Here is a 26,287-nt window from a genome sequence, read left to right on the forward strand (position 1 = left end):
CTGAGTTTCAAGTATGACCCTGCCTCAGAAGAGAACAGAGGATAGGAAAAGGGAGGGAAGGGAAGGGGAGGAGACGGGGACAAAAGGGGATGAAGGGAGCAGACAGGAGAGAGAGGGGAGGTATTTTATTGTTATTGTTATTCGAGGAGGAATATAATAAGGAAATTAAGTCTCTGAACTTGAACATGTGGCATTTCCAAAAGCTATAGCTTGGTAGAGAATCGCCAGTCACCCCCCTCTAACTCTAAGCCAGAGCAGAAGCATCAGGTGGGCCTTCAGAAAATGTGACTCCAGGTCCGTCTCTCATGTTTCACACTCTGGAAAACACAAATGCTATTCCTCTAGGGCACCGAAGTGAGCCAGGCTCTCCACCGTCTGCCCTTGTTTCTTTTTCTCAGTCCTTGCAATAAGGACACCATGACAGCAGGACTTGGGTTATGGTTTAGTTTGGACTTGAGTCATATTCTAGATTAATTATCCCACTACCTTCACCCCATCTTAGCTTTTCCCAGGGCATGCAAGAGAGCAGATTCTCAAGTCTTTTAAGAAAAAAATTCATGTGTTACTTTCTTTGCTGAGGTGGTTGCCTAAGATGGTTCCTGGCATTTTTTTTTTCCTGAAAGAAACTGGCCAGAAGACAGCAGCTCACCACACCCTGCCTGATAGCTGCACCATTACTTACGCATTTCCTGTCTGCCTGGTCTGTTGCATAAATAAAAAGCCTTTTGAAGAGAGAAACAAAAAATCTTACTTATCTTAAAGTTTCCTCTTTGCTTCTCAAAATTTATAATCTCTCACTGTGTTGCCATGGTTTTGGGTCATGGTGATTTTCTTCAGTAAAGAAGAAGTTGAGTCATCAACCAAAAATGCCATTCCCAAAGCCTGCTCCTCCATAGGGTGTACACGAATATAGAACAAAAAAATCTCAACCATGTAGAATTAAGTCATGTGTGGGAATATTAAAATATAGTAGTATCTATTGCATATTGCTAAAAGTTTGTGCTTTGAGATTTAAAGTCACTGGATTCTTTCTTGGCTCCTCCGTTTAACTGCTCTGTGAAATTCATCCAATTTCTGTTCATGTTCTTTCTGTATAAAATAGGAACATTAATTCCTACTTTCAAGAGTTTGTGTGATTAATAAATATACCCGTGATCAATATCCATTATGTCATTTGGTCCCCTTTGAATGCTCAGAAAGTGCCATTGCTATCGAGGGTCTAGGAATGACAACCGGTGGAGACGATGTACACAAAATTTCATCTCTGACCTCTGACGTAATAGGATCAACACTTGAACACTTGTGAACACTGGATAGGACATAGGAGCAATAAATATTTACAAAGTCGCTGGGTATATTCTCTAACAGAGAAAAAAATGAATGACAGTGTCATGGCACAGTAGAGGAAGTGATGTCCTGGCAAGGCCAGGGAAATTTTTAAATGGGAGATGACTGCTTCCTCCTTTACTGTCGATAAACACGCTGTCTGCTATATAATGACGTTAACTATGAGTCTTCTGTGTCCTGTATGTCCCTTGTCTCCCCTTCACTTGGTGATGTTTCAGTCTTTATTGCCTACTTACTATGCTGATCACTTATTAGCTTGTCAGAATTTTAAGGAAGCCAAGTTCAAATAAAATTGTCAGGAGAGGACGCTGGAAGCAGCCCCACATCTCCCCCCGCTGCTGCCATGGCGCTCCTGAACCAGACTTAAAATATTCAACCCCAAAGGAAACAAATAAAGTCAACTAAGTGAAGATGATGAGGCGACGCCGTGTGGAAGGGTTGTCAGAACACCCCCGTGTGTGTACCAGTGCATTGTGGGTCACAGAGGTGAAAAGCACATCTTAGCTCCACACTGAGAAGTTATGGGACAATAGCCAACCCTCAACCTTATGTCTAGAGGAGTAATTTTTCTTAGAGATATTCCAGGTTGTATTTTCATCGTGGGTTTGACTCTTTTGTAACAAAGGCAGTGCTGAACAAAACCATTGTTTGGGTCTCCCCGCCCCCAAGATGGAACAATGCAGTTAGCGTGTGGGTAAGAGCACTTGTATGTGTAGCTTACATACGGCATCCTCAGGAAAAATTTCCATCTATAGAACAGTGACCGTAGGGGGGTGGGGCAGCCTCTGAGCACCTTCTTTATCTGAACCCCCGTGACTGAGCAACCAAGGACAACGAAGCCGAAGGTCCTGCTTTCTATGAGAAAGAAATGTGGGGCTATTGAAATGGCTTGTATGGGTAAGGGCACTTGCATCCAAGACTGAAAATCTGGGTTCAATCCCCAGGCCCCACATGATGGAAGGAGAGAACTGACCCTCAAAAGTTCTCTGGCTCCCCCTCGTGCGTGTGTGCATACATAGGCGCATACTTGGGCAAGCCAGAGAACACATACAAAAATAAATAAATAAATAAATAAATAAACAAATAAATAAATAAATAAATAATCGGAAACTGCAAAAAAGAAATGTGTAGGTTATCTGAGCTTTAATTTCTTCGTGTTACACGGGGAGGAAAGACGTGCTTGCAAAGGCCTAGCACGGGGTCTGAGCTCCCAGGGCATGCTCAGTAGGTTAGAGTAGGTAATTCTAACACGACTACCTCCTTTTCCCATTACAATTTTTATGACACTCAAGGCTGTGCTTGGTGAAATGAGCAAACAATTCAGGGTGATATGAAAACTCATCTGTCTGGCATGATTTTTAGTACTTGCTTTATTATGACATTGTAACTACAAACCACAAATTCAACTAAAAGCAATCTCGTATTGATTCTGCAACCCATGTAGGCTTGGCGATGGGTATCATAGCCTAGGGTGTGAGTTGGTATTGAAGTCAAATAATGATATTGTGGGTGCTGAGGAGAAGGAGAGTTAGGAAGAGGATACAGTCCCATCTTAAGAAGCTCTACCTTTAGGATATTATCTAAATGTACTAAAATACCCTCAGGTGGTTTCAAAATTCGGACTTTTGTTGAGGTAACAAACTTGGTTGTAAGATAAATTGGGAAAAAAAATTGACAAAAAAATGGTAGAGTTCTTACCCCAAGACTAATGGACAACAAAGGTGCTATGCAACAAGTTTCCCTTCCATTTTGTGTAACAAAAACAATTGTTTTTCACAGAACAAGGTTTTTACGACAGCAGTTAATAAAGTGTGTAAAAGTCATCGTAAAGTGATGCGATTTTATGTGGTCTTAAAATGCCGAATGTTTTCACAAAGGTCTTGCAGGTTATAGAATGAATACAAGAATTCATTTATTTATAGCCAAACCTTTCACTATCGCATGAGTTAGGAAGGGTAAGCACTAGGTTTGAGCCTACATTAAATTAAGAGTTTCCACCGAGGTATGACCAGGATGGAAGACACAACTTAGGTGCGTGGTGACCAGGTGGGAAGCAGGAAGCAGCGATGGTTATGAAAACTTTGACTTGGGGGCTGACAAGATGGCTTGGTGGATGAAGTGCTTTCTGCCAAAGCTGAGGATCCGAGTTCAGTCCTCAGAAACCTACATGATGGAAGGGGAGACCTGACTGCCACAAGCTGTACTCTGAACTTCACATGTGTTCCATGGTACGTACACACACACACACACACACACACACACACACACACACACCACATAAATAAATAAGTGAAAGTATTCAAAACTTGGTATCTTCAAGACTTACAATGTAGATTTTTCAGCCCCATCAGTGTGTGTTATTTTTCTCTGCTACTCTATAATAAATGCTTATTCCTCCCCTACACACTGCTGAGATTTGAGTCAATTTGTTGCATCGCTGTGACTGTGTGTCTGAGGCCCTGCAGAGATGAGCAATCCCATTTTTAAAGTAGAGTGCCTGAACTTAGGCATCTTAACAACATACAATGCAAACGCTGCGGATCACAGCCACGTTATGAACTTACTGCTTAGCAGGAGCCTAGACAGTACTATCTGGAGGTTCTGTCTGTGATGCTGTTGCGTTGAACTCTTGTAATTACCAGTGTTGAGTTTGCATTTGACTGGATCAGTTTATTTCTGTCTAAAAAGTTTTATCATACAGAACACAAACTGTTAGAGGAAGAGTCTGTGAGACTTCTTTGGGCAGGGAAGGTCGCAGTATAACATTGTGCTTCAGAAAAACAAAAAGCAAACTCAAACTCTGCCTGAGTGAGATGGTGGGGATAGAGAAAGCAAGAAGGTTAAACTGATGGATCCTTTTAGTAGCTTTCTCGGGGAGGAGGCAGTGCTGGGAACTACGTCCAGGGCTTTGCATGTTCCAGGAAAACACTCTACCCCTGGATCACACCCCCAACTCACTCACACACACATTTAAAAGATGTTTTCATCATTATTTATTGTTAGTGCATGCACACATGTGTGTCAGGGTATTCCTGTCACAGCACGCATGTGGAGGTCAGAGGACAACTTCATGGACTTGGTTCTCTCCTTCCACTTTAATGTGTGCGTTCCAGGGCTCTAACACAGGTCATCAGGCTTAAACAGCCATCACCTTCACTGGCTGGCTGCCCCTCTAGCTCTCAACAGTACATATCAATAAACGGTAGAATAACAAACTTTATTGTGACCATAAAAAAGACCTTATATGCCTCCCCCATGCTGCTAGAGTTCTGCCATTATATATCCATATCTCTCGTTTTTTTTTTCCTTTTATTTTATGTGCATTGCTGTTTTGCCATGGGTGTTGGGTCCCCTAGAACTGGAGTTACAGACAGTTGTGGGTGCTGCAAATTGAACCTGGGTCTTCTGGAAGAATAGTTAGGGCTCTTAACTGCTAAGCCATCTCTCCAGTTGCCCATGTCACTTCTTAAGGGAAGGTTTTTACAAAAACGCGTGGTACTATTGGGAGTTCCCTCAGGCTGTTTTTTTCTGCTATGTCTTTCAATGCTTGGCTGTTAGTTCCCTGTTAAGAATGAGTCATCATTATTACCATCACTGATCCTTTTTGTCTTCCTAAAAAAATAATCTCTAAGAAAAAAACAAGGCCACATCTCTAAATGATGCATGCCACTGTCTCTGTGTGCTTTCCCAGCATTTGGGATAGATTAGTCTTTTAAATGCACGCTCCTATTGCTAGACATAACCACTGTGTGCAGCTTTGTAAAAAGAAGACTGACATTGCTTGGATTGGTTACACTACTGGAAGTAGGTTATTTTGTATAGTTGGCGGTAGGAATTCAGCCAGTGTCCCGGGAGTCAGCAGAAACAGTTTACCAACAACAAACACGATGTCTTGAAGGTAGATGAAAGCTGCACTTCATTACTGTGGTTGTGTTGTATTTTGCATGTATGTGAACATGTGCATGCCACGGTGTACTTGAGGAGATCAGAGCACAACCTTGCAACGTTGTTTCTTTTCTCCCACCGTGGGATCCAGGGATCAGACTCAGGTCATGAGGCTTGGGCCATGAGATGTTTCATCCACTGGGCCATCCTGCCAGCCCCAGTTACGTTTTTATGGATGTAAGAAACTTCTTTGGAGTTAACACATCCAAATTCTTCCTGTATTATATACAAGTTTCTTAATAGGGTGACAAATCTTTGCTGTGATAACAGTGGCAGCATGGATGAGCAGTGTGTCATTAAGAATGGTCCCAGTGACCACAGCTGAAGGACAAAGTAACGTTAAGTAAAATATGTGTGTACATATTCAAAGCCTCCAAACGTTCCAAAGCACCAGCATTCTGGATGTCTTTCGCACATCTTCCTTATAGCTTCAAACCATATTGCCAGACCCAGACATCATCAAATGATGCAATTATGCTCAGAATATTTGATTTTGAAAGGCAGTGAAGTGTCTAATACAGTTCAGAAATATTTTGAAAAATGATTAAATTTTAAATGGTTTTTGGATTTGAGAAGCACCAGTTACATTTTTTTAAGTAGCTTATTTGAATAAGTCATTCCTTACAGATACAAACACTTCTTATAGAATGGCCTTTAGAGTTAAATTAAGCATTCCAACTAAAGACGGGGACCTTTAAAGCCCTTGGCCAGCTCTGTTTACTAACATGGTTTTGTTTTTGAGACAGGGTCTCACTATGTGGCCCTGGTCAGCCCACAACTCTCAGAGATCCTCCTGCCTTGGTCTCTCAAGTGCTGAAATTAAAGGCATGCACCACCATACCTGGCTAACATTGTTTACTTTTAAAAGAGAAAAGTGTCTGTCTTTACTTATTATTTCATACATGCAAAAGAAACTTTAAAAATGGAAGCCTTATTCTCAAGAGAATTTCCAGTGACAGACTGAGGGCACAGCTGAAACCACAAGCATACTCCCTGTGGGAAGGTTGACAGGGTCAGTGGCCGTGCTACTTCGGGCTCCGAGTGCACATTGGCTCCAATTCATGCTCACCCTCTGCATTTAAGAAAGAATATTGCTGTTTTCCCTCTTTTGTCATCAGCAGTGATGTCACATATGGCTGTGGCCTATCTGACAGTGTCCACGTGGCACTGTGCACTGTGACAGCTCACAGGAGACAGGAGGGAAGAAATGGACAGGCTTCTCTGCTGTTCCTAAAAGTGACGACAGACACAGCGACCATGGCCTTCTACCAGTTAGCTTTGTCCCTTCCGGGAATATCTGTGAGCAGCTCAGGCAAGGCATTTTTGTAAAAGTTAAGATATAATTGGTGTTTTAAACCAGTAGCCATGATTTTTGAGTTAAGTTCAGTGGAGTCTGAGAGACCACCCAGGGTCTTCAGGGAGCTTCTGTGCTGCTGCAATTATTCACCAAATAGTATGAATGTGCTTCTTTTTTTTTTTTTTCTTTTTTCAGGGAAAGGATCCAATATTCTTTGTCTATTTTTAGCATCCATGACAGCCTCCTTCAGAAACTTTCTCAAGTTTGACAAGCACTCTGTGAACTGGAAAGGGGTGCAAAGGGACTCTGACATGAGCCGTCAACTTTGAGGACAACTGTGTCCATGTGTTTAAGTGCATTTGCTTTGTTTTTTGTTTTGTTTTTTTTGTTGTTGTTGTTTTGTTTTGTTTTAATACATGGGCCAACTATTTACCTCAGGATATCCTGGAAGTTGCTATATAGCCCAAGGCATCCTCAAACACACTATCCTCCTGCCTCACCCTCCCTGTGCTGGGATTACAGGCTTGTGCCATCATACCGACCATCACTTCTCTTTTTCCAAGCCTGTATTTCCAGCCACAGATCATCCAGATTGCCTATGACTTAATATCGGTGCAGAACAATGGAGAGACTGTAGGCATTTCTTTAAGACAGGTTCTATACTGAACAAACCTGGGACAAGACAGCCAGCAAACCCCCATGATCTTCCTGTCTTTGCTCCCCTTCCCCTCCCAGCACATCTGGGGATACAAACTTGCATGGCCACACCCAGCTTTGAGCACTTTCTGATGAGCGGTCATGAATTCCTAATCCAGACTTTCAGGTAGCTGCATTACTATAGCCTTGTCAGCTTGTAGCTAGTAATGGTGATGTCTTTTATTTTAATTCACCTTTGTCAATCTCTGCTAATACTCGAATTCCAGAGACTTGTAATGTGGTACTTTGCATCTGAATTAAAGACTTTGTAGACATTTTTTGTGTGTGCATTTTCACACTGTGCTGGTTCGCTTTAAGCCTGTCACTAGAAGACTAAATCTAAGCTGTAAATTTGTGAATGACAAGCATATTAAAACACCGCCCAAGTTTGAGGCCACCATCTGAATCAGAAGTGCACGGAGATAATCACAGGTGAACCGGGCCTTTCGCCAAGGAAATATGGGTGGTGTAGGAGCCTCTCCTTCTGTAGAAGAATACGAAGTCCAGCAAGACCTCACTTTTGACATGTTGTTCTTTTTCTTCCACAGCTATTGTAGTGAGATTTCTGACCAAACGCTTCATCTGGGAATATGATCCAACCCTCGGTATGTCACACGTTATATCCTCTCTTCCTTCTCCAATATGTTTAGGACCCTCAAAACGGGACAGCATGTCTGTGGCACCCTTGCTAAGCCCCTTTTGACTGTTTTGAAGGCATAGTGTTGAATTTGTCATACAGGAAGCCCTCCTAGAGGCCACCACTGGGCATCACCGCTTGTGTTTCGAGCCCTACAGGACTTAGTGCAGAAATGAAGAATTTAAGTCCATTATCAGAGAAGAACCAAATGGCTTCCTCTGGACAGATTTGCCTCTACTTTCATGCCATATAGACCCACACAATTTTATGCATCTGTATAAAATCTGTGACCCACCAGTGAGGGGGAAAAAAAACAACATGGATCTATCTCTGAGGATGCCTTGATTTGTTTAATACAATCATCTCCAGTTGCATCCATTTTCCTGAAATGGCATATCTCTGTTCTTCTGGGTTAGTAGAAAGCATTCTGTTACAATAAGTCTTTCTGCGAAAGGCCGCAGAACCCCACCACCACGTGTGCGCTCTATGCCAGCTGCCCGCCCAAGTTAGGGCCCAAATTAATGCACAGAGAGACTTGTATTAGGTTCAAAGCTGCTTGGCCAATGACTAGGATTCTCATCTGTTAGTCAGTCTTAATTATCATAAATCTATATATGTTATAAGACTCATCTTATCGGACGCCTTATTGGCATCCCTCCTTGCTGGTGGCTCACATCCTGCTGCTGGAGGAGGCGAAGGGAAAAAGGGAACACTTCCTGTTTCCTTGCTTAGATGAGTTTCCTTGCTATGTCACTTCCTGCCTAGATCACCACTTCTCTACTACATTTCCCAGAATCCTCTTTGACTCCTAGTCCTGTCTAACTTGCTGCCATTGGCCAAACAGAACTTTATTTAACAATCAATAAGATAAACATACACAGTACATTCCCCATCAGCATCCCATTGCATGTACACACATTGCTTTGTCTGTTCTTCTGCTGTTGGACAGTTAACTTGCTTCCATAACTCAGCTATTGGGAACAGTAATGAGCTCCTTCACCAGCTCCATGCTGCACTTTGATGAATGGGAGAGTGTATTGTCCCCCTCTGCTCACTGTGGTGCATTTTTCTAGGTCAGTTTCAGAGACTGGGACAGGATTGGCATGACTGATTGTAATTGGCTGAAATTACGAATTATTTCGAAGCCTCGTATTTTATGACGTTCAATCTTTTAGACAGGAGTTTGGCTTATATCCATTTGAAGGATCCTCCTCTGCCTTTGCTTTTTAAAAGACTATCACAAGTGACTTTATTAGTAAATACATAACCATAACTTTCCAGGTTTGTATCTGGATGGAAATATCATCAAATACCTCTGTGAAGATGCACAGAAAAATGAAAAGTTATATGTCAAGACAGTAATATTAGCTATTGAATGAGATGAGAATACAAGGCAATATTTTCTGATTTTGCTTATCTATCTTTCTAACACAAACAGGAAAAGAAAGACACACAAAGACCCACATTTGGAATATAATACGTCTTAGTTAGGATTTCTATTGCTTTGAAGAGAACCACAACCACAACAACTTTTATAAAGGAAAACATGTCATTTGGTTAGCTTACAGTTCAGAGGTTCAGCCCATTATCATCCTGACAGGAAGCATGGCAGCGTGCAGACAGGCACGGCAGCGTGCAGACAGGCAGACATGGTGCTGGAGAAGGAGCTGAGGGCTCCACATCTTGACCCATATGCGGCAGGGAGTTGCCAGTCTCGTTGGGCATGGCTTGAGCATATGTGAGCCCTCAAAGCCACCTCCACAGAGACACCCTTCCTGGAACAAGATTGCACCTACTCCAACAAACAGGCCACACCGCCTAACAGTGCCACTCTCTCTGGGGGGAGGCATTTTCTTTCAAACCACCCCACAATACTTCCCTGGCTTAAGTTTAAAAAGAGGAGTTAACTCTAATATTTAAAATTTCTAAACTTATTTTATAGGCATGCATTATTGAACAATTCTGTGGGTAGGAACATACAAAAAGTACCCTTTGATTTTGTAGCTTTCTTCTCAGTATATTCTCTGATATTACCACAGGGTTAGGGAGAAGAGTGATTAGTGATTATTTCCTGAGAAAAGACGTTTTCAAATATTTTGTTCATCAATTTTTTTCAGTATACCAATACTCTATATCATTTGGACATAAAGATGAACCTGGCTTTTAAAGGGCACAATTATCTCTTGTCTTTCCCAGCTGTGTAAATTCTCTTGCATTTTTCTCATTTACATAAGTTTTCTAATTGTTATTTGGAACTTCCCACAATTTACGGGAGTTCAGTTGAAAGCTACTTATTCTCCATTCTATCCACACATCACAACAAAGGATGAAGCTTAAAAAAAGACGCCTTTAACTTTCTCTGGGCGTGTTCTAGTAAGGAACGTAACTATTTTTAATTAGTCTTTGGTGAAGCCTGTTCCTTTACTTTTATTCATTCTCAATAGTCACAGATATAAATAGGAATGAGCCTGTGCTGGTTATCTGCAGGCATCCTTCCCTAGGAGGCAGAATGCCACACAATAACCTTGCCCTGTGCTGCTCAGCGAGGACCCTGGCTGCTAAGCAACCAGAGCCTTCTTCCACCTCCAGGAGGAACAGGTGCTTAGCTCACTGGCAGGTGAAGCTGTCATTAACTCACACACTGCAGACTGGGTCTGTGTGGGCGTGTACATTGAAAGCCCGTTAATTTTCTAGCACTCAGGAAACCTCAATCCAGGGGATTCAAGAGAAATTAGCATTTTGGGGCTTAACTTCCCACTCCCATGGGGAAAGATTTGATGTTTGTGGAATTCATGGTTACTTTACAAGTTTCAAAACAACCAGCAACCAAAATAGCTACATTTCAAAGCAGAGTGGCATGTTCTTGAAGGGGAAAGATTAGGGAAGATGGGGGCGTTGTCCTCTTGAGTTTCTGAGTTCAGTCACTTCCTCAGAACTTGAGGAAGTGGGTTTCTTGCTTTGGACTTTTGTTGTTGTTTCATGAAGATCTGGGAACTATGAACACCATCCCACATATTAACAAACGGAATAGAGCCTGCTTTGCTCTTTGTCCTAGATTGGTGTTCTTAAGCTGCGATAAACACTATAACCAAAAGCCACTTGGTGAGGAAAGTGTTTATTTGGATTATGTGTCCCAATCACAGTCCACCCTGAGGGAAGCCAGGAAGGAAACCAAGGCAAAAACTTGAAACATAAACCTTCCCCATGGCTTGCTCAACTATCTTTCTAACCCAGCTCAGGCCCACCTACCTAGGGATGGTGCCACCCACAGTGGTCTGGCCCCTCCTGCATCAATTAGCAATACAAAAAATGCCTCACAGACATGCTTATAAGCCAGTCTGATGGAAGCAATTCCTCAACTGGGGTTTCTTCCTAGAGACAGTGGCCTTGTGTCTACTTTATAATATCCAATCAGAAGACAGTTGTAGTGGCCGGGGAGTCAAGGCTGCTAGACTTCAGAGCCAGTGATTTTATTTGTTTCTTGTTGCTGTTGTGTTTTGTTGAATTTGTTTATAAGAGGGTCTATTATGAGTATTCTAATTAGAGGTACAAGCAAGGGATGGAGGGCGGGTGAAGGGAACCGCTCCTACACTGGGCACCAACAGACTTAAGCTCCCTTTTTACAAAGAGGGTTTTGTTTTGTTGTTGTTTTTTTTCTTTTTCTTTTTCATTTTTAAAATGCAAGTGTTTTGAAGGATGGAGTCTCAGAAAATCCCACAATCCTTTATATGGAATGATTTTCATTTCCCTCAACTTCTTTTCATCTCATTAGCAGATTCTTTGCCAGATTGAGCCCTGGTTTGTTGATAACACCGAAAACTACCCCTGAAATTCATCAGATTTTGGATGTGGCCCATTAATCAGGGAACAGCCTCGAGGGTGGGTAGTGGATTATGGCTTCGGACTAAACAAAATCCATAAATGTCTTGTCCCAATCAAGAGTTGAATCTGTCTTCCAGAGTCATGTTACCCTCAGGGAATGCTGTGAGACACAAGAGTCCAGAGAAAGGCTTCTAACCACACTGAACTGTGTGCATGTCCCTGCTCCTGGGTGTGTGCTGGAGGCCTGGAGAAAGTCAGAGACAGGGTGCTTCTCAGTACTAGTACTAGTGTCCTGGGACAAACAAGATGATGTCCATGGTGTCTGAATGCAGAGTTGCTGTCCTTGTGCACAGCAAAAGTTCAGCCCGGAACAAGAGAAGGAGTCTGGAGACAGAGTAAACCCACTGGCTCATTAATTCTGTTCTTGGTTCCTCTTGCCTGCCTTACAGCCTCTCTGCTTGGAAAGGCTCAGGCAGAGAGACAAGTTCTCCTGACTGGGTGCCGAAGCAGAAGCGCTCAGGCATTGCCATAGAACTATTTAGTACCAATACTGCAGGAAAATGGGAGATAGGCATTCCACGAACAAGACCTCATACAAGATGGCATGATGGGCTTGTAGTCTGGCCAGAACATAACTCAGAACAATTTCCACTATAGCATCAAGCCATGTTGCTAACTGCTGCTGTCACAGCACCAGCCAAGAGGCCATCCTAACATGTTGAAGTGTGATAAAACAGTGTAGTCCAAGAATCATATAAACAGCCACATATAAACAGCCGAGTGTCCAACCTTGCTAGAGTGTGCAAAATACACTCTGTACACGAGAGTCACGGGATGCATGTTTTTCAAAGGTTTACGTTTATTATTTTTGGTTGTATGTTGGAGAGGGTGGAATTCGAACATGAGTGCAGGTGCCCATTGAGGCTAGAGACATCTGGTTGACCTGGAGAGGAGGTTTTCAGCTGCCTGAAATAAGGGTTTGGTACCAAACAGGGTGCTCTAACTCTTAACCACTGTGCCACTTCTCCAGGCTACTAAAGATGTTTTACGTTGTGTTCCTTCATACATGGGAATCTGAAAGATAATTTTAATATACAAAATTCAATTATGAAACTGATGTTTGTTTTAGAATATAAATTTTTGGGTGCATTTGGCCATAGATCAATCAAACATACCCCCAGCCCTCCAAAGAAAGTACTCCTGCTACCATTCTTGTTAACATAAAGAAAACAGAGCATATGGAAAAAGTGCACACATGCACATCATTTGGTTGTTTTTGTTTTGTTTTATTATTTTTGAGACAAGGTCTGTCTAAATATCCTTGGCTTTCCTGCTACTCACTATGTAGACCAGGCTGGCCTCACCACACCCAGCTTTCTTTTGAATTTTAAAAGGAAGAGTAGAAATAATGTGTTTCGTTAGAATTATGTCAGATAGGCTCACAAATTCATATCCAATACTTTATCTCTTTTGGTAATGTTTTTGATGTCTCGCATGTAGAGAAAATGAGTTCATAGTTAGAGAAAGACACATGAAGGGAAAAATGCTCAAAACAGTGTGAAGACAGTATTCATCTTGGACGAAATTGGTTCACCACCACCCGCTGCTATGTCTGCAGCAGACATTCCCTCATTTCCTGTATTTCATCCCTTTCGTTTCAGTTAACAAACAGCCAAAGAATTGCACAACTTCATGCAAGTTTCATTCTATTCTGTTGCCCCCTGTGGTGGCCTTCTGCAGTTGAGACCTGAGCCCATTTATCGAGGGAGCCACAAAGAGCAGCGCCCTTTCCTCTAAGACAGATTTTGGTGCAGAGCTGGATGGGAGTGTGGGTTTCTGTTTTCCAGGCTGCAAGGCTGATGCCAGCCATTTGAAAAGGAGAGTCAGTACAAAAGGCACAGAAGAACAGCCTGGGGGAAAAACCAGAAGGGCGTGGATGCCCAGCATGTGTGCAGCCAGCTGGACTTCTCCTCGGGCCCAAAGGCTCAAGAAGAAGAAAGGAAACTATTGGGAAAACACTTGCAGAAGACTGGCTGCTGTAAATGGCATTTCAAAGCATTCAGTCACCAAACTAGAACCTCTCATTTAATATAAAAGAGTGCAGGCCTAGGTACTCTTGTTACGTGAGAAACACACAGATGCTACATTAGTTATAAAACTGATGGCCGCTGGCTTGGGCTTCTTATTGGCTAGTTCTATCTTAATTATTAACCCATTTCTATTAATCTATGCATTACCACATGGTCTTATCTTACCGGAGAAGGGTCAGGACCTCTAACTCCTTTGGTGCTTCACATAGCAACTGTACTGGCGGGCCCTTTCTGCCTACCTTTTCCAGAATTCTCCTAGTCCTGCCTGTCTTCCTGCCTCATTGGCCAGTGTTTTATTCATCAACCAATAAGAGAAACATATATACAGGAGGACATCCCCCATTACACTCTTCCCATGAGGCCCCCACATGCTCTCAATGTGTGCATCGAGACTTCCAGGAGTAGGGGGAGAAGCAAAATACATTTATTTAAGTATATTGAATGTAGTCTCATTTTAAAATGAGTTTAAAGTTTAAAAAGGCTTGAGTTATACAGGTTCCGGTGGTGCCCATTCACAGTATTGTTGCTAGATGGCTAAGTCTTGCCCATAGCAAGCTTCCTTTCTGCATTTCATGCCTTAGATAGGCAATTGTTTCCTGTAAGAAAACAGGAAAGTGGCCCCCAAATGCTGCAAAAAGTAGGTGATAAGAAATGAATGAAGGCTGGACGGTGGTGGCACAGATCTTTAATCCCAGCCCCATGAGGCAGAAGCAAGCAGATCTCTGAGTTCAAGGCCAGCCTGGTCTACAAAGTGAGTTCCAGGAAAGCAAAGACTAAATAGGGAAACCCTGTCTTGAAACATCAAAAACAAAAAAAGGAAGGAAGGGAGGAAAGGGGGAAAGAAGGAAGGAACAAAGAAAGGGAGGAAGGGAGGGAGGAAAAGCAAGTCTGGAAGGCAGTGAGATGTGCTGAAGAAAGGAACAAACAAAAACACTGCTTTCTAGTCTAGTCCCCACGAGAGGCAGGCAATGCCAGGCTCATCTACTTGCTTGACTAGCTGTTTCCGAGATCTGCATGCACAAATATGCACTTAGTAATTGTGTTAGACACCTTGCCATCTCTCCAGCACCCTGAATGGAGAGTTTTTAAGTTAGAATTCTTGGTTTTATGAGCCTACAATTTTCCTCAAATTTTGTTTTCTTGTTACTGCTTTTGTACCACTGGCCAGTGGGTTTGGCACCTGTGTCGTGATGCCTTTGTGCTCCCTCCTCGAATCCTTTTTTAATTAATTAATTAGTTAATTAATTAGCTAATTAATTAATTCTGGTTTCCCTCTCCGACTTCGTGGAACTGAGTACTTAGCTCACTTTTCCTAGGCCCCCCACACCCCTTTTCTTTCCTGAAGTGTTTGTTAGTTAAACTTGCCTTTGATCTTTGCCTCAACTTCGTCCTGAAAGGACACACGAGGATCGCCTAGGATGCATTACAATTCTGGATTGCTTCTGATGTAGTTTCATTGACTTCTCTTGTGCCACCAGTGTCCTGAACTCGGTTTCACGGAGGGCTTTTCTCAGAGGGCATCACTTGCTGATAAGACAGAAAGCACAATTTGAAATTTTAGTAAGAAATGCGTATAATACATTGATCAATCTTGTTCTTTGTGAAATAAGCCTCGGTGGAGAGAATCAAAGCTACAGGATTGTGGAAACAGGTGAGGTTGTGATGGCTAAGAATTTCCAGGAACAAGAGACAGTAAAACTCTTAAGATAAAAGTATCCAACAGAATGTACCCATTACAGTAAAGGATATTGATGAGGAGTGGGGAAGCCGGGCAGAGTCAGAGAAAAACAGTACACTTCCCATGAAAGGGCGTGGCTCAGTCAACTGGGAGGGGGAGGGAGGGGAGCCCCCAGTGTGACCTCGCCCAGCTCAGTCAGTCACTCTTGACTCCTCGGTCTGCGCAGCAGTTTTCTTATATGGCAACAGTGGCTGATGGTGCTTTGTTAGTGACTCCACTTACACGATGAAGGGTGTATCCGTGACTATCCAGGCTTCAAGTACCTGGCACTGTCTCATCCCTCGGGGTTTTTGGGGACCACTAAGGACCCAGCAACTGCAGCTGGTACAGAACGGCTGTTATGTTCCGCTTTGATCAGGCAACAAGGAGGAGGAACCTGCATTGTTCCATCTCCCCGCCGTCTGCTCGGACTCTTTATACTTTGGGTTACCACTCTTTAACCACCAAAACAAGCTCCGCTGCCTCCTACTGTCTCAAGGCCCCTGGTACTTTCTCATCACATGTTCAGCCTGTTCCAGCCCAGGGGCCTGATGAGGTTTGGCTTTTTGTTTGTTCATCTGTAAGTTAAGGAAATAAACGGCCCAGAAGCTCAAGTGTGACAGGAAGCAGTGGGGGAATTCTCAAACCCAGCAGACATACTCAGCTAGTAAAGACAGGCTTTTATTAGCGGTGGGGAAATATGCACAATAAAGCAGACATACAACAGTCATCTGCATCCCAGAGAGGGGACTTCTCAAAAAGGCTTTGAAGGGTTCCCCTCCCTAATCTGGAGTCGGTTGGTTTGAACAAAGACACGATGGCTGATTAGACCACAACTGTTATGTAAACATGTCCTGATCAGTCTTGCCTTGTCAGGTCCATCAGCCAGCAGTGGCATCCTACTGGTGGGAGAAAAAAAAAAGAATGTTTGTTTTAAGCTGCTAGACTTTTGCCTCACTCAGGCCCGGGAGATGGGGACGAAGCCAGCATCTAGGAAGTTCACCATCTTTATCTGTCTGCCTACCATGAAATCTGTCTAAGACCTATCTCTCAATCCTACCCACCTCCCTCTAATGTCTGTGATGTTTAGAGGGTTGAAGTTAGGAAGAGACACCATAGGGTTTTCTGTTATTCTTTTTCGCTGCAGCTGCGGGTGCACAGAAAGAAAACTAGGGATGAACAACCTACTTGGAGTTTATTTACAGGAAGAGGGGGCAGGATGGGGTTGGATTGTCAGCCAACCCAAGAGGAGACAGAGAGGGAGAAGCGGGGAAGCCTGGACCTTTTAAAAGGAAGGGTGCACCTGCGCACTGGGGTTTCACGCATGCGCAGAGTCCTCACGCAGGCTGTAATGGGTGGCAGGTGACGTGGTGATGACTTAGCACATTTTCCTGTGTGTGCCCCGCCTATCGTTAGGGGGGCGGGGTAATCCAGGTGTATGTTCTTACATTTTCTGTAAAAAAGCAAAAATGAAAGCAAAATAAAACAAAACTGGATTTTAGGAGTATCAAGGCTGAATATGTTTTTGTGTAGAAAACGCCCTTTTTGTTTTAGAATGTAGATATCTCGTCCAATATAAGTAGAAAGAAACACTAGGGCAATGGCCTCATAGGAGAACAAGATGCAGCCTTGAGGAAAGGATAGAGGACTGGGGAGGAGACAGCTGGAGTTTGGGCCCGGATAAAGCTCTGGCGAATATTGTGCTGCTTCTTTGTCCTTCCCCTCTTCCCTGGGCAGCCCCACCCCCACCCCTGCATTGCTACAAAGGCAGAAATGCTCCTCCCAGGCCTAATTTCTGACTCCAAGGATCAAATTAAATAGCATATGTGCCTTCTTCATGTTCTCATTCTTTTAGAGTCAACCTACCGACACCAGGCAACCATCGATGATGAAGTTGTTTCTATGGAGATCCTAGATACCGCTGGCCAGGTGAATAGGAATTCAGCTAAGTATTTTCTGCATCAAATAAAAAAAGAGACATGTATGATATGCATAACATTTAAAAAAAAAAAAGCTAAGGAATTTTTCTGGGCGTGACTTTTACATGCCTAAAACCCCATACCTTCCATTATCCCAGCACTTTGTATGTCAATGCATGTATACTACTATCTTTGTGCGGATGACCCTGTGCTTCAAGAAGGTACTAGAAATACTACAACATTCACAGACCATCTAGTGTAGACTTCCCCTCTATATTTGGGCGGGGGGAAATGTATTCATATGCTTTTAAAATGCTCAGATGAATTTAAATAAGCTTTCTCTATTGAAAAGAATTACTAATATCCTATTGTAAGGGAAGTCGTTGAGAGAGCACTCTGGTCTGCACTGCTCTCCAAGTCTCTGTGGCCACACATAGGTCTGTGTGTTTCACACTACAGTGTGGAGATGCTTACTTGCTCATTTGGCTGGCAAATTTCCTTTGACATTAGTCAGATCAAATCTTACCAAAGTTTTCGCAGTCTCAGTTCCCAACTATAGAAATGACTGCAAGGGTGAAAGTTAGCTGGCCAGGCATGTCCGTGGAGCTGTAACAATGACCTGTGACCGCCAAGAAGACTTGAGTTAAAGCGTTTAATCCAGGAATTTGTCCTGAAATTAATTATTCCCCTTTCTTTCTCATGAGTCCCTCCTTGTGTATGGACCTCTGTACAGTACTGAACACAACAAGAGGCAGAAGCCTCTAAAAGCAACTGAGCCTATGAAAACAATGCTTTCTTTTCTCTCCTTCCCTTTCATCTTGTCTTTTTCCTTCTCCTTCTTCCTCCTCCTCCTCTGTCTCTCTTCCCCCCCCACACACACAGTCTCATCATCTCACCACGTAGCTCAGGCTAGCCTTGAACATAACCTCCTCTCATCTCTGCTCCCCAAGTACTAGGATCACAAGTGCATGGACCTCCAGACCCAGCCAGCAACCTTTCAGGCAGACTGTGCCAGTTTTCTCTTCCTGGAGAAGTCACCACTCTGACAGTCACTGCAGGAGGAGTCGTTGTTACCACTACTGTATAACTCAGATTGGGGCATCTGGGTGTGTGGGTGGGGATCCTAATCCCCAAGTTTAAGCAGTGCAGTCTATATGTCATTGGTTGTTTTATCTCTAGGGTTACCAATCTTCTACCATCCAAATAGAGAGGATGTTAAAACAATGGGGGTGGGTTGTACTTACTTTCCAAACTAATTAAGAAAGTAAGCTCAACCAGGAAAACAGCCAAGACATGTAATGATAAACAGATACGAGGAGGTGTAATTAAGGGATTATTATGGCAATAGCAGTGCCCAGGTCTCCTGATTGCGGTCTTTCTTTGCCCACAGGAAGACACCATCCAGAGAGAAGGGCACATGCGCTGGGGGGAAGGCTTCGTGCTGGTCTACGACATCACGGACCGAGGGAGCTTTGAAGAAGTGCTGCCGCTGAAGAATGTCTTAGATGAAGTCAAAAAGCCCAAAAACGTAACTCTCATCTTGGTCGGAAACAAGGCCGACTTGGACCACTCCAGACAAGTGAGTACGGAAGAAGGGGAGAAGCTGGCGACAGAATTGGCTTGTGCGTTTTACGAATGTTCTGCCTGCACGGGGGAAGGGAACATCACCGAGGTATTCTACGAGCTCTGCCGAGAGGTGCGTCGCAGGAGAATGGTGCAAGGCAAGACGAGGCGACGCAGCTCCACCACACATGTCAAGCAAGCGATTAACAAGATGCTCACCAAAATCAGTAGTTAGAGGCCCTGCCAAGATGTGCTGAAAATTGAGAAGTTCTTCCTGGCTCTTCTTTTGCCCTTCCAAACACAAGCAAAATATTCTTCCCCTAGTTCTGACTTTGGGAAACATGAGGGTTTCTTGTCTGTTCCTGGTCTGTTACATGCCGGGAAGTTCTCCAGCGTCCTCTTGGTCCTGATGCTGTGACAGTCTCTCCCTTTCCTGCTTGCGTAGGATCCGTGCTAATGTAGTCTGAAGATGTAACCACCAAAGACGCTGAAGTGGCTGGGTTCGCAGAAGCTAATTTTAGGCATCCCTGCCTTGCTTAAATAAGTTGAAGTCTTTTCAAAGGCATTTTAAGATTCTGTTTCTTGTAGGATACTGCAAAGGTCGCCATAACATTTTGTGATGTCTAGTGAGAACTTGAGAAGGGTAGCTGAGCGATTACAATGGGAATAGAACTCTAGTTCCCATTCGAAGTAAGGATTTTTTAAAATTGCAATCTTACTTAAATTGTACAGTTTATCTTTAACCCTTAATTTCATTTTTAGGTTAAAATGTTATCACTGAGTTTTGTTTTGTAATGTAATGGCCCATTTCAATTCAAAATGGTTCTCTCAATGATCTCTATTGGTCCTTACATGCCCAATTCCATTATAATTTCCTTCATAGCAAAAGAAACAAGACCCACAATTCACATCCCGCTGTGTCTTTGCCCCCTGAAGCCTGGGGTGATGGAAAACACCAGGAATCTTTGTACCAAAGCTTGACGTCACTGCATGTTAGTAGAGGAGTTAGAATTAGTGACACCTGGTTTGCGTATTACTCTATTAGCACTGTAGCGGGAAGATAACCCTCTAAATAAGAAAATTATGCTGCCTAGTTATCATTCCCTATTGGAAACCAACTCTGAATCCCATGCAGTCCGCAGAGTAAAACCTCTGATGCAATGAGTTGGCCACATGCGTCCTTAACCTTTTAGCCTTTGGGTAGGATTAATTCCCTTGGAAGAACTGGGGAAAAGAATGGGTGATGAAAATCCATTGTACCTGAATGACCACATAGAACATGGATGCTCAGCTGGTAAAAGGAACTGTGTAACTGCCAAGAGTTTATGGCCCTTTTCTCCATTTCCTGCCCCATATATTAAGATTTGGGCACTTTATTTTCCAAGAAAATATATATCTTTTACATATGTATGTATTTATATGTATACATATAAGCGTGTATACAATTTGTAAGCATTGGAGGCTTTAATTCACCAATGTATTTGAACAATCTGGTGTAACTGACTGTTTTATGTGACTGTAATAAAAAGTATAATTTTCAGATTCTGTCAAAATTTTTTCGTGACTAGCTTGTAAGTTTAGGCGAGGTTTGGGAAGCATTTGAATTGCAGAAGGAAAAGTCAGTGAGCCCGATTTGAAGAGAAATTAGCTCCTGCTAATAATAAGAGCTGCTACTTTTAGAAAACTTGGGGGTTATTGGGGGCGTTTTGTTCATTTTCTCTCCCAGTCGTCACAATTATCCTAAGACAGTAGTGCTGTGATAACCATAGTGGAGGCACAGCTATTGACATGAGGGGCCATGATGTCACCAAGCCTGCATTGGTGTTTGGAGGGTAGAGCCAGAACATTACCTGAAAGAGAGTCCAACTCCATGGTCCACGCTGTTAGCACACTAGGCAGTTCTTAGCCTTGACTGCAAGCATGAAGACACAAAATGAAGTGATTAAGGGAAAACTTGCCTTCTTATTCTCATCCATTCACTGCAAATAGGTTTATATATGCCAATTATGTAATTTATATAGCCTGCTTGATGATATATGACCCAAACTTGAGGAATACATTAGAACAATCTAAGAAAGATGATCAAAATCTTCTAAGTAGTACAACCAGCATGGAATGAAAATATGGAGATATGAATGTTACAGTGATTGCAGAGTCCCAAGGGAGTTGCGTGGGGGGGGACATATTATCATTTTAGAGGAAGACGGGACAGAAAGGTGAAGGAAAGAATTAAAAGTGTGCAAAGAGTAGGAACCAAGAAAGACATAAAAAGCTCATATTTCATCAAGAACAGCAATTAAAAATGAAGCGTTGTTTTCACGCATGCGCATTTGGACAATCCAAAGGGAAAGGAGACAGGGAAAGTTACTGTTTGGGATTCCTAGGCCCAGTCTCTTTCATCCTCACATGTCTTTACTAGGAAATGTAGTTCAGCCAATCCCTGCTAAAAATGACTCTTACGGCAGTGAAAACATGAATGTCAGTTTTGAGTAAAAAAATTAAGGAAGTGGAGCTGGAGAGACGCCCCAGCCATTAAGAGCACTTGTTGCTTTTTCAGAGGACCCCAGTTTGGTCCCCAGTGACCACATGAAGGTTCACAACTGCCTGTAATTCCGGTTCCAGGGGCTCCAAATCCCTCTTCTGCCCTCCAGGGCCACCACACATATGTTGTGTACATGCGTGCAACCTGGCAAGTACACAACACATAAAATAAAATAAATAAAACAGCAGTAATGAAGTCAAGTGCACAGTCAGTGCAGTAACTATGATAGACATGGGCGTGTAAATGCAGGCGCATATAAAAGGTCAATCTTTTAATTAAGAGCATGAGAGTTCACCACTACAGCTTAGTTACTCCTCATATCCCAAGCTTCTCCACAAAAAAACCTACAAACAACCCAAGGCTTTATTTTGATGACTGCTAGTGACCTAAGCTTCATTTGCTGGTAAAGATGACTTTCCACATCAAATGCATGCCATTCATGCATTTGATGAATGCCCTATTTATTTTTGCATCTCACACCACTGGAAAGAACTAGAGAAAATAGATATAGTGATTTTCCTGACATTGAACAGTGAGCAGTAAGGTACTAATATTCCTGAATGAATGAAGAGTATCAAGGTGAACGCCTGTGACTGTACCAACTTAATGTCAGGTGGCTGACTCAAACAAACAAACAAAAAACAGACTATGCGTCCAATGATAGACTAGATCCTGGGAGCTCGTTGATAGAAAAATCAGAACTTGAGGAGGCCAAGTTCATCAGAATCTGTGGCCCAAGAGATCTGCTAAAGACTGATGTGCAGACTCAGGCTGAAATAAAGGATGACGAAGGTTGTCACTAGTTACTTCCCTCACCATTGTGACCAACACGCAGGAAGAAACAATGCAAGGGAGGGAGGGTTGAATTTTGGCTCATAGTTTAAGTGAATACCGTCCATAATGGCAGGGAATGTGACTGGAAATTGTTCACATCTGGGCTTCAGCCCTTGGGATGACACTGCCTACATTTAGTGTCTCTTCCTCAGTTAATCCTTTCTTAATCTTCTCTGGGGACTCCGAATTGCTGGCGGGAACACACCAAAAGGGATGCCCTTGGTGTTCCTTAATCCAATCAAGTTGATGGTGCAAATTAACCAGAAGAAGAGTGATGTCTCAACGAATGTTGGGAGATGCATAGGCAGGACTGGAAACAGTTCACGTTCACATCAGCCACTCTGAAAGGACCTGATAATATACAAACAATACACAGGAGCGTAGAAAACCATTGTGTCAATACACAGGGAGTTAGAAGAATGTTGTGTTGGCTGTGAGTCTAAATTATTCCTCACTGCTCACTCCTTTAATAAAACTTTAAAAAAATGTGTGAAGCTGATCAGACTGAATCCAGATAACATTGTTTTTGTTGTTGCTGTTATTGTTCTAGAAAAATATCTAACATCCTATTACAGGAGTATACAAGCAAATTCTGTGTTTGACAAAATTGAAACTCAAGATGGCTGACATCTGGTTTTAGATTCTCTACACAAAGAGGCAAGAAAATGTGACCTCGAAATAGGATTAAAACCCAGTCAATAGAGACAGACCAAGGTGAAAGCAGCTGTCGCCATCCAGCAAGGAAATGAAGACAGCTTTACAGATGTGCTCCGTGTCTTCCTGAAGGTAAAGAAAGCTCTGAGCATAACAGGGACAGGTGAAAAGGACCAGCACGAGATGAAAGTGATTTCCATCTGAAAAGATAAAGGACTGAGTTCGGCTGTCATCAGACTGGATGCTGAAGAAACGCCATCCAAAGAGATGACGGAACAATTGAAGTGAAACAATGAGGAAGAAAGGTCATTGACCCTCGACAGACTCTCTTAGAGAAAAGCAAGCAGAGCAACAAAGGATACGATTGAGCTCCCAGAAGTCGAGGTTACTAATGGCGGGGCAAAAACTAGTAGCAGGCTGGAGAGAAGGCTCCGTGGTTAAGAGCACGGGCTGCTCTTCCAGAGGATCCAGGGTTGATTCCCAGCACCCACATGGCAGCTCACAATTGTCTCTAACTCCAGTTCCATGGAATCCCACATCCTATTTTAACTTCTGTGAGCACCAGGCAAACAAGCGGTACATAGACATAAATGCAGGCACAACACTCATACATGTAAAATAATTTAACAAAAACTCTAACGAGTAACAATTGAAAAAAATAATCACTAAAAAAAAAAAAAAACAGCAACCTCTAAACTTTCAGATCTAAAGAACTGGAAAGACTCTAGGAGTAAAATACTCAAAGATATTAATAACGTAATTGTTGAAATCAAATTGATGAAAGACAACGATAAGGAGAAAACTTTAAAAGAAACTGAGCGAGCAGGAGATAAGTATTACCTACATAGGACCAAGGATAGGAGTGATGGGTAGACTGGGGGAGATTAGAGTGGAATACTTTATTTAAACTATTGGAAGAAAAAATAGCTTCAAATGACATTACAAGCTAAAGTATTTTTCACCAGCAAAGGTTAGAAAACCCTAACCCATGAAAACCCTAACCCATGAAAACAAGACCAAAGAGAATTTTCTGTGGACAGGTTTATTCTATCAGGAAAGTCAAAGGTGTGCTTAGGCAGGAAGGAACTACCCCAACAGCAATGCACATCTGCAGAGAAAACGAATTGTACTGGAAATGCAGTTGCTCTCTGTCCCAGTGTCTTTTCTGTTGCTTTAATAAAATATTCAGCCAAAAGCAACTTAAGGGAGATTTCAAGTTAAAGGCCATTATTGTGGGGAAGTCAAGGCAGCAAGAGTGGGAAGTGGTTGGTCACATGACATCTACTGGTATGAGCAGAGAGAAATCAATGCATGCATTTGAGGTGCTAAACTCGATTTCTCTGCTCATAGAGCCCAGGGTCTCAACTCCACAGAATAGTGCCACCCATCTATAGGCTGGGACTTCTCATAGCAATTAAGGAGATCAAGACAATCCCCATAGACATACCCGAGGGTCAGATTGATCTAGCCAATCCTTTACTGAGACTCAGCAGGTGGCGATTCTAGGTTGATTCAAACTGAAAATTAAAAAGAACCATCACGATGTCTGTGCTCAGAGCTGAGAGGCCCAGTGGCAGCTTCTGTTCATTGAGGGCTCCAGACAGGGTACCTGCTGTGAGGCCAGCTGGATGAGCCACCTCATGACCTGCCTAAAAGAATGGTTCCTCATAGGTTGCCATCTTACATCTTTCTGATCTTAAGAAAGTATCAATATTTTATACTAAAATAATAATTTTACTTAAATCCCCTGTGCTGAAAATAACTTTCCTTATTCTATAAAGGAGCTGTGTGTGTGTGTGTGTGTGTGTGTGTGTGTGTGTGTGCATGTGTGCTATGGGTACACTCACTGGTGTATGCTGGTTTGCAGGCCAGAGGTTGACGACAAATATCTTCTTTCATTATATCCACTTACTTTTGAGACAATATTTCTCACTAAATCTGAAGCTGATCATTTTAGTTGCAGTGCCTGGCCAGTGGACCCCTAAAGTCCCCTAGTCTCCACTCCTCAATACTGGGGTTTCTGGTGCTGTGGTTGTTTGAATGACGTTGGCCACCCACAGGCTCATATGTTTGAATGCTCGAGCCTGAATAATTGCAACTGTATGGGAAGGATTGGGAGGTGTGGCTTTGTTGGAGAAGATGTGTCACGGGGGTGACCTAGGAGTTTCAACAGTCCAACCTAGACCCAGTCTCTCTTCCTCTCTGCCTACAATTTCCAGCTGAGATGTGAGCTCTCAGCTACTCCCCCCAAACCATGCCTGCCTACCTGTTACCATGGCCTCCCACCAGGATGATAATGAACTAAGCCCTGAAACTGTAAGCAAGCCCCCAATTAAATGCTTTCTTTTATAAGCTGCCTTGGTCTTGGTGTCTCTTTACAGCAATAGAACAATGACTGAGACAGATGCATACCCCTGTGCCAAAATTTTGTTTTTTATATGAGTGCAAGAACTCCTAACTCAGGTCCTCATGCTTGAACCATTTTATGCACGGAGCCATCTCTCCAACCCCAAGGAAGACTTGAAGGATAAAGGTCACCAGTGTAACCTAAGTGAGATTCTTGCTGAGGGCTACATGGTGTTCCTCCATGAAAGCAACATAGTCATAAAAACTTTCATCTTGTCATTATCCCCATCTTCTCAGAGTTTGGGGAGCCAAGGGATTGTTGCATAGAAACAAATATAGAATGCTGACTGAATTGCTCCCTGAGCTTCAAAGTCAATCTATGTGCCAGTGACACCCAACCTACAATTTATGCTCCTAACATTTGCTGGCAAATTAGCTTTTTGGAATGCTGAATGTAATTTCACCAGAAAACAATATTGTAAATCTCATCTAAGTTCCCACAGAGAGTCCGCAGTGGCATACTTAAGCCATATAGAGCACATTGCTTTTCCTCGGGGTATACATCAACAACAGCATCTCAGAAAGAATAAAAATAAGTTTCGTCATCCTCTCCCCTATCCTTCAGTTTTATGCTGACATAATCAGGTCGCCCTTCTGAAACTCTTGACTAAACACCTTCATTTGGGAGAGGTTTCGGGTTTGATCATGGTTGATAAGACAAACAAAGCTAACTGGTGCTATTTCAAACAGTATAGGAAAGTAGAGGAAAAATATATATTTAGAAAAGATGCATATAGACACAAAGCAAGTATTTAGGCATCTGTCCTGGCCTGCCTTTGGAGCTCTGACAGGATACGCCCTCAGCTGCAGCCACTAAG

At 42.8% G+C, this 26,287-nt stretch overlaps 1 protein-coding gene across 2 annotated transcripts in view; it reads left to right on the top strand.

Annotated features, from left to right (window-relative positions):
* The window catches only part of Rerg (RAS like estrogen regulated growth inhibitor), a 97,527-nt gene extending 77,938 nt beyond the window's left edge, over positions 1-19,589 (top strand). Inside the window, exons 2-4 of one of the 2 annotated variants that reach the window (XM_035448851.1) lie at positions 7,834-7,890; positions 17,407-17,480; positions 18,861-19,589. In XM_035448851.1, the coding sequence (XP_035304742.1) occupies positions 7,834-7,890; positions 17,407-17,480; positions 18,861-19,268 (539 nt within the window). In that variant the 3' untranslated portion in view covers positions 19,269-19,589. The remainder of the gene's footprint in view (positions 1-7,833; positions 7,891-17,406; positions 17,481-18,860) is intronic. The other variant, XM_035448852.1, reaches the window with a different exon arrangement.
* Positions 19,590-26,287: the final 6,698 nt, after the last annotated feature.

Source organism: Cricetulus griseus, chromosome 8 (genome assembly GCF_003668045.3).
Source record: "Cricetulus griseus strain 17A/GY chromosome 8, alternate assembly CriGri-PICRH-1.0, whole genome shotgun sequence".
Lineage (NCBI taxonomy): Eukaryota > Metazoa > Chordata > Mammalia > Rodentia > Cricetidae > Cricetulus > Cricetulus griseus.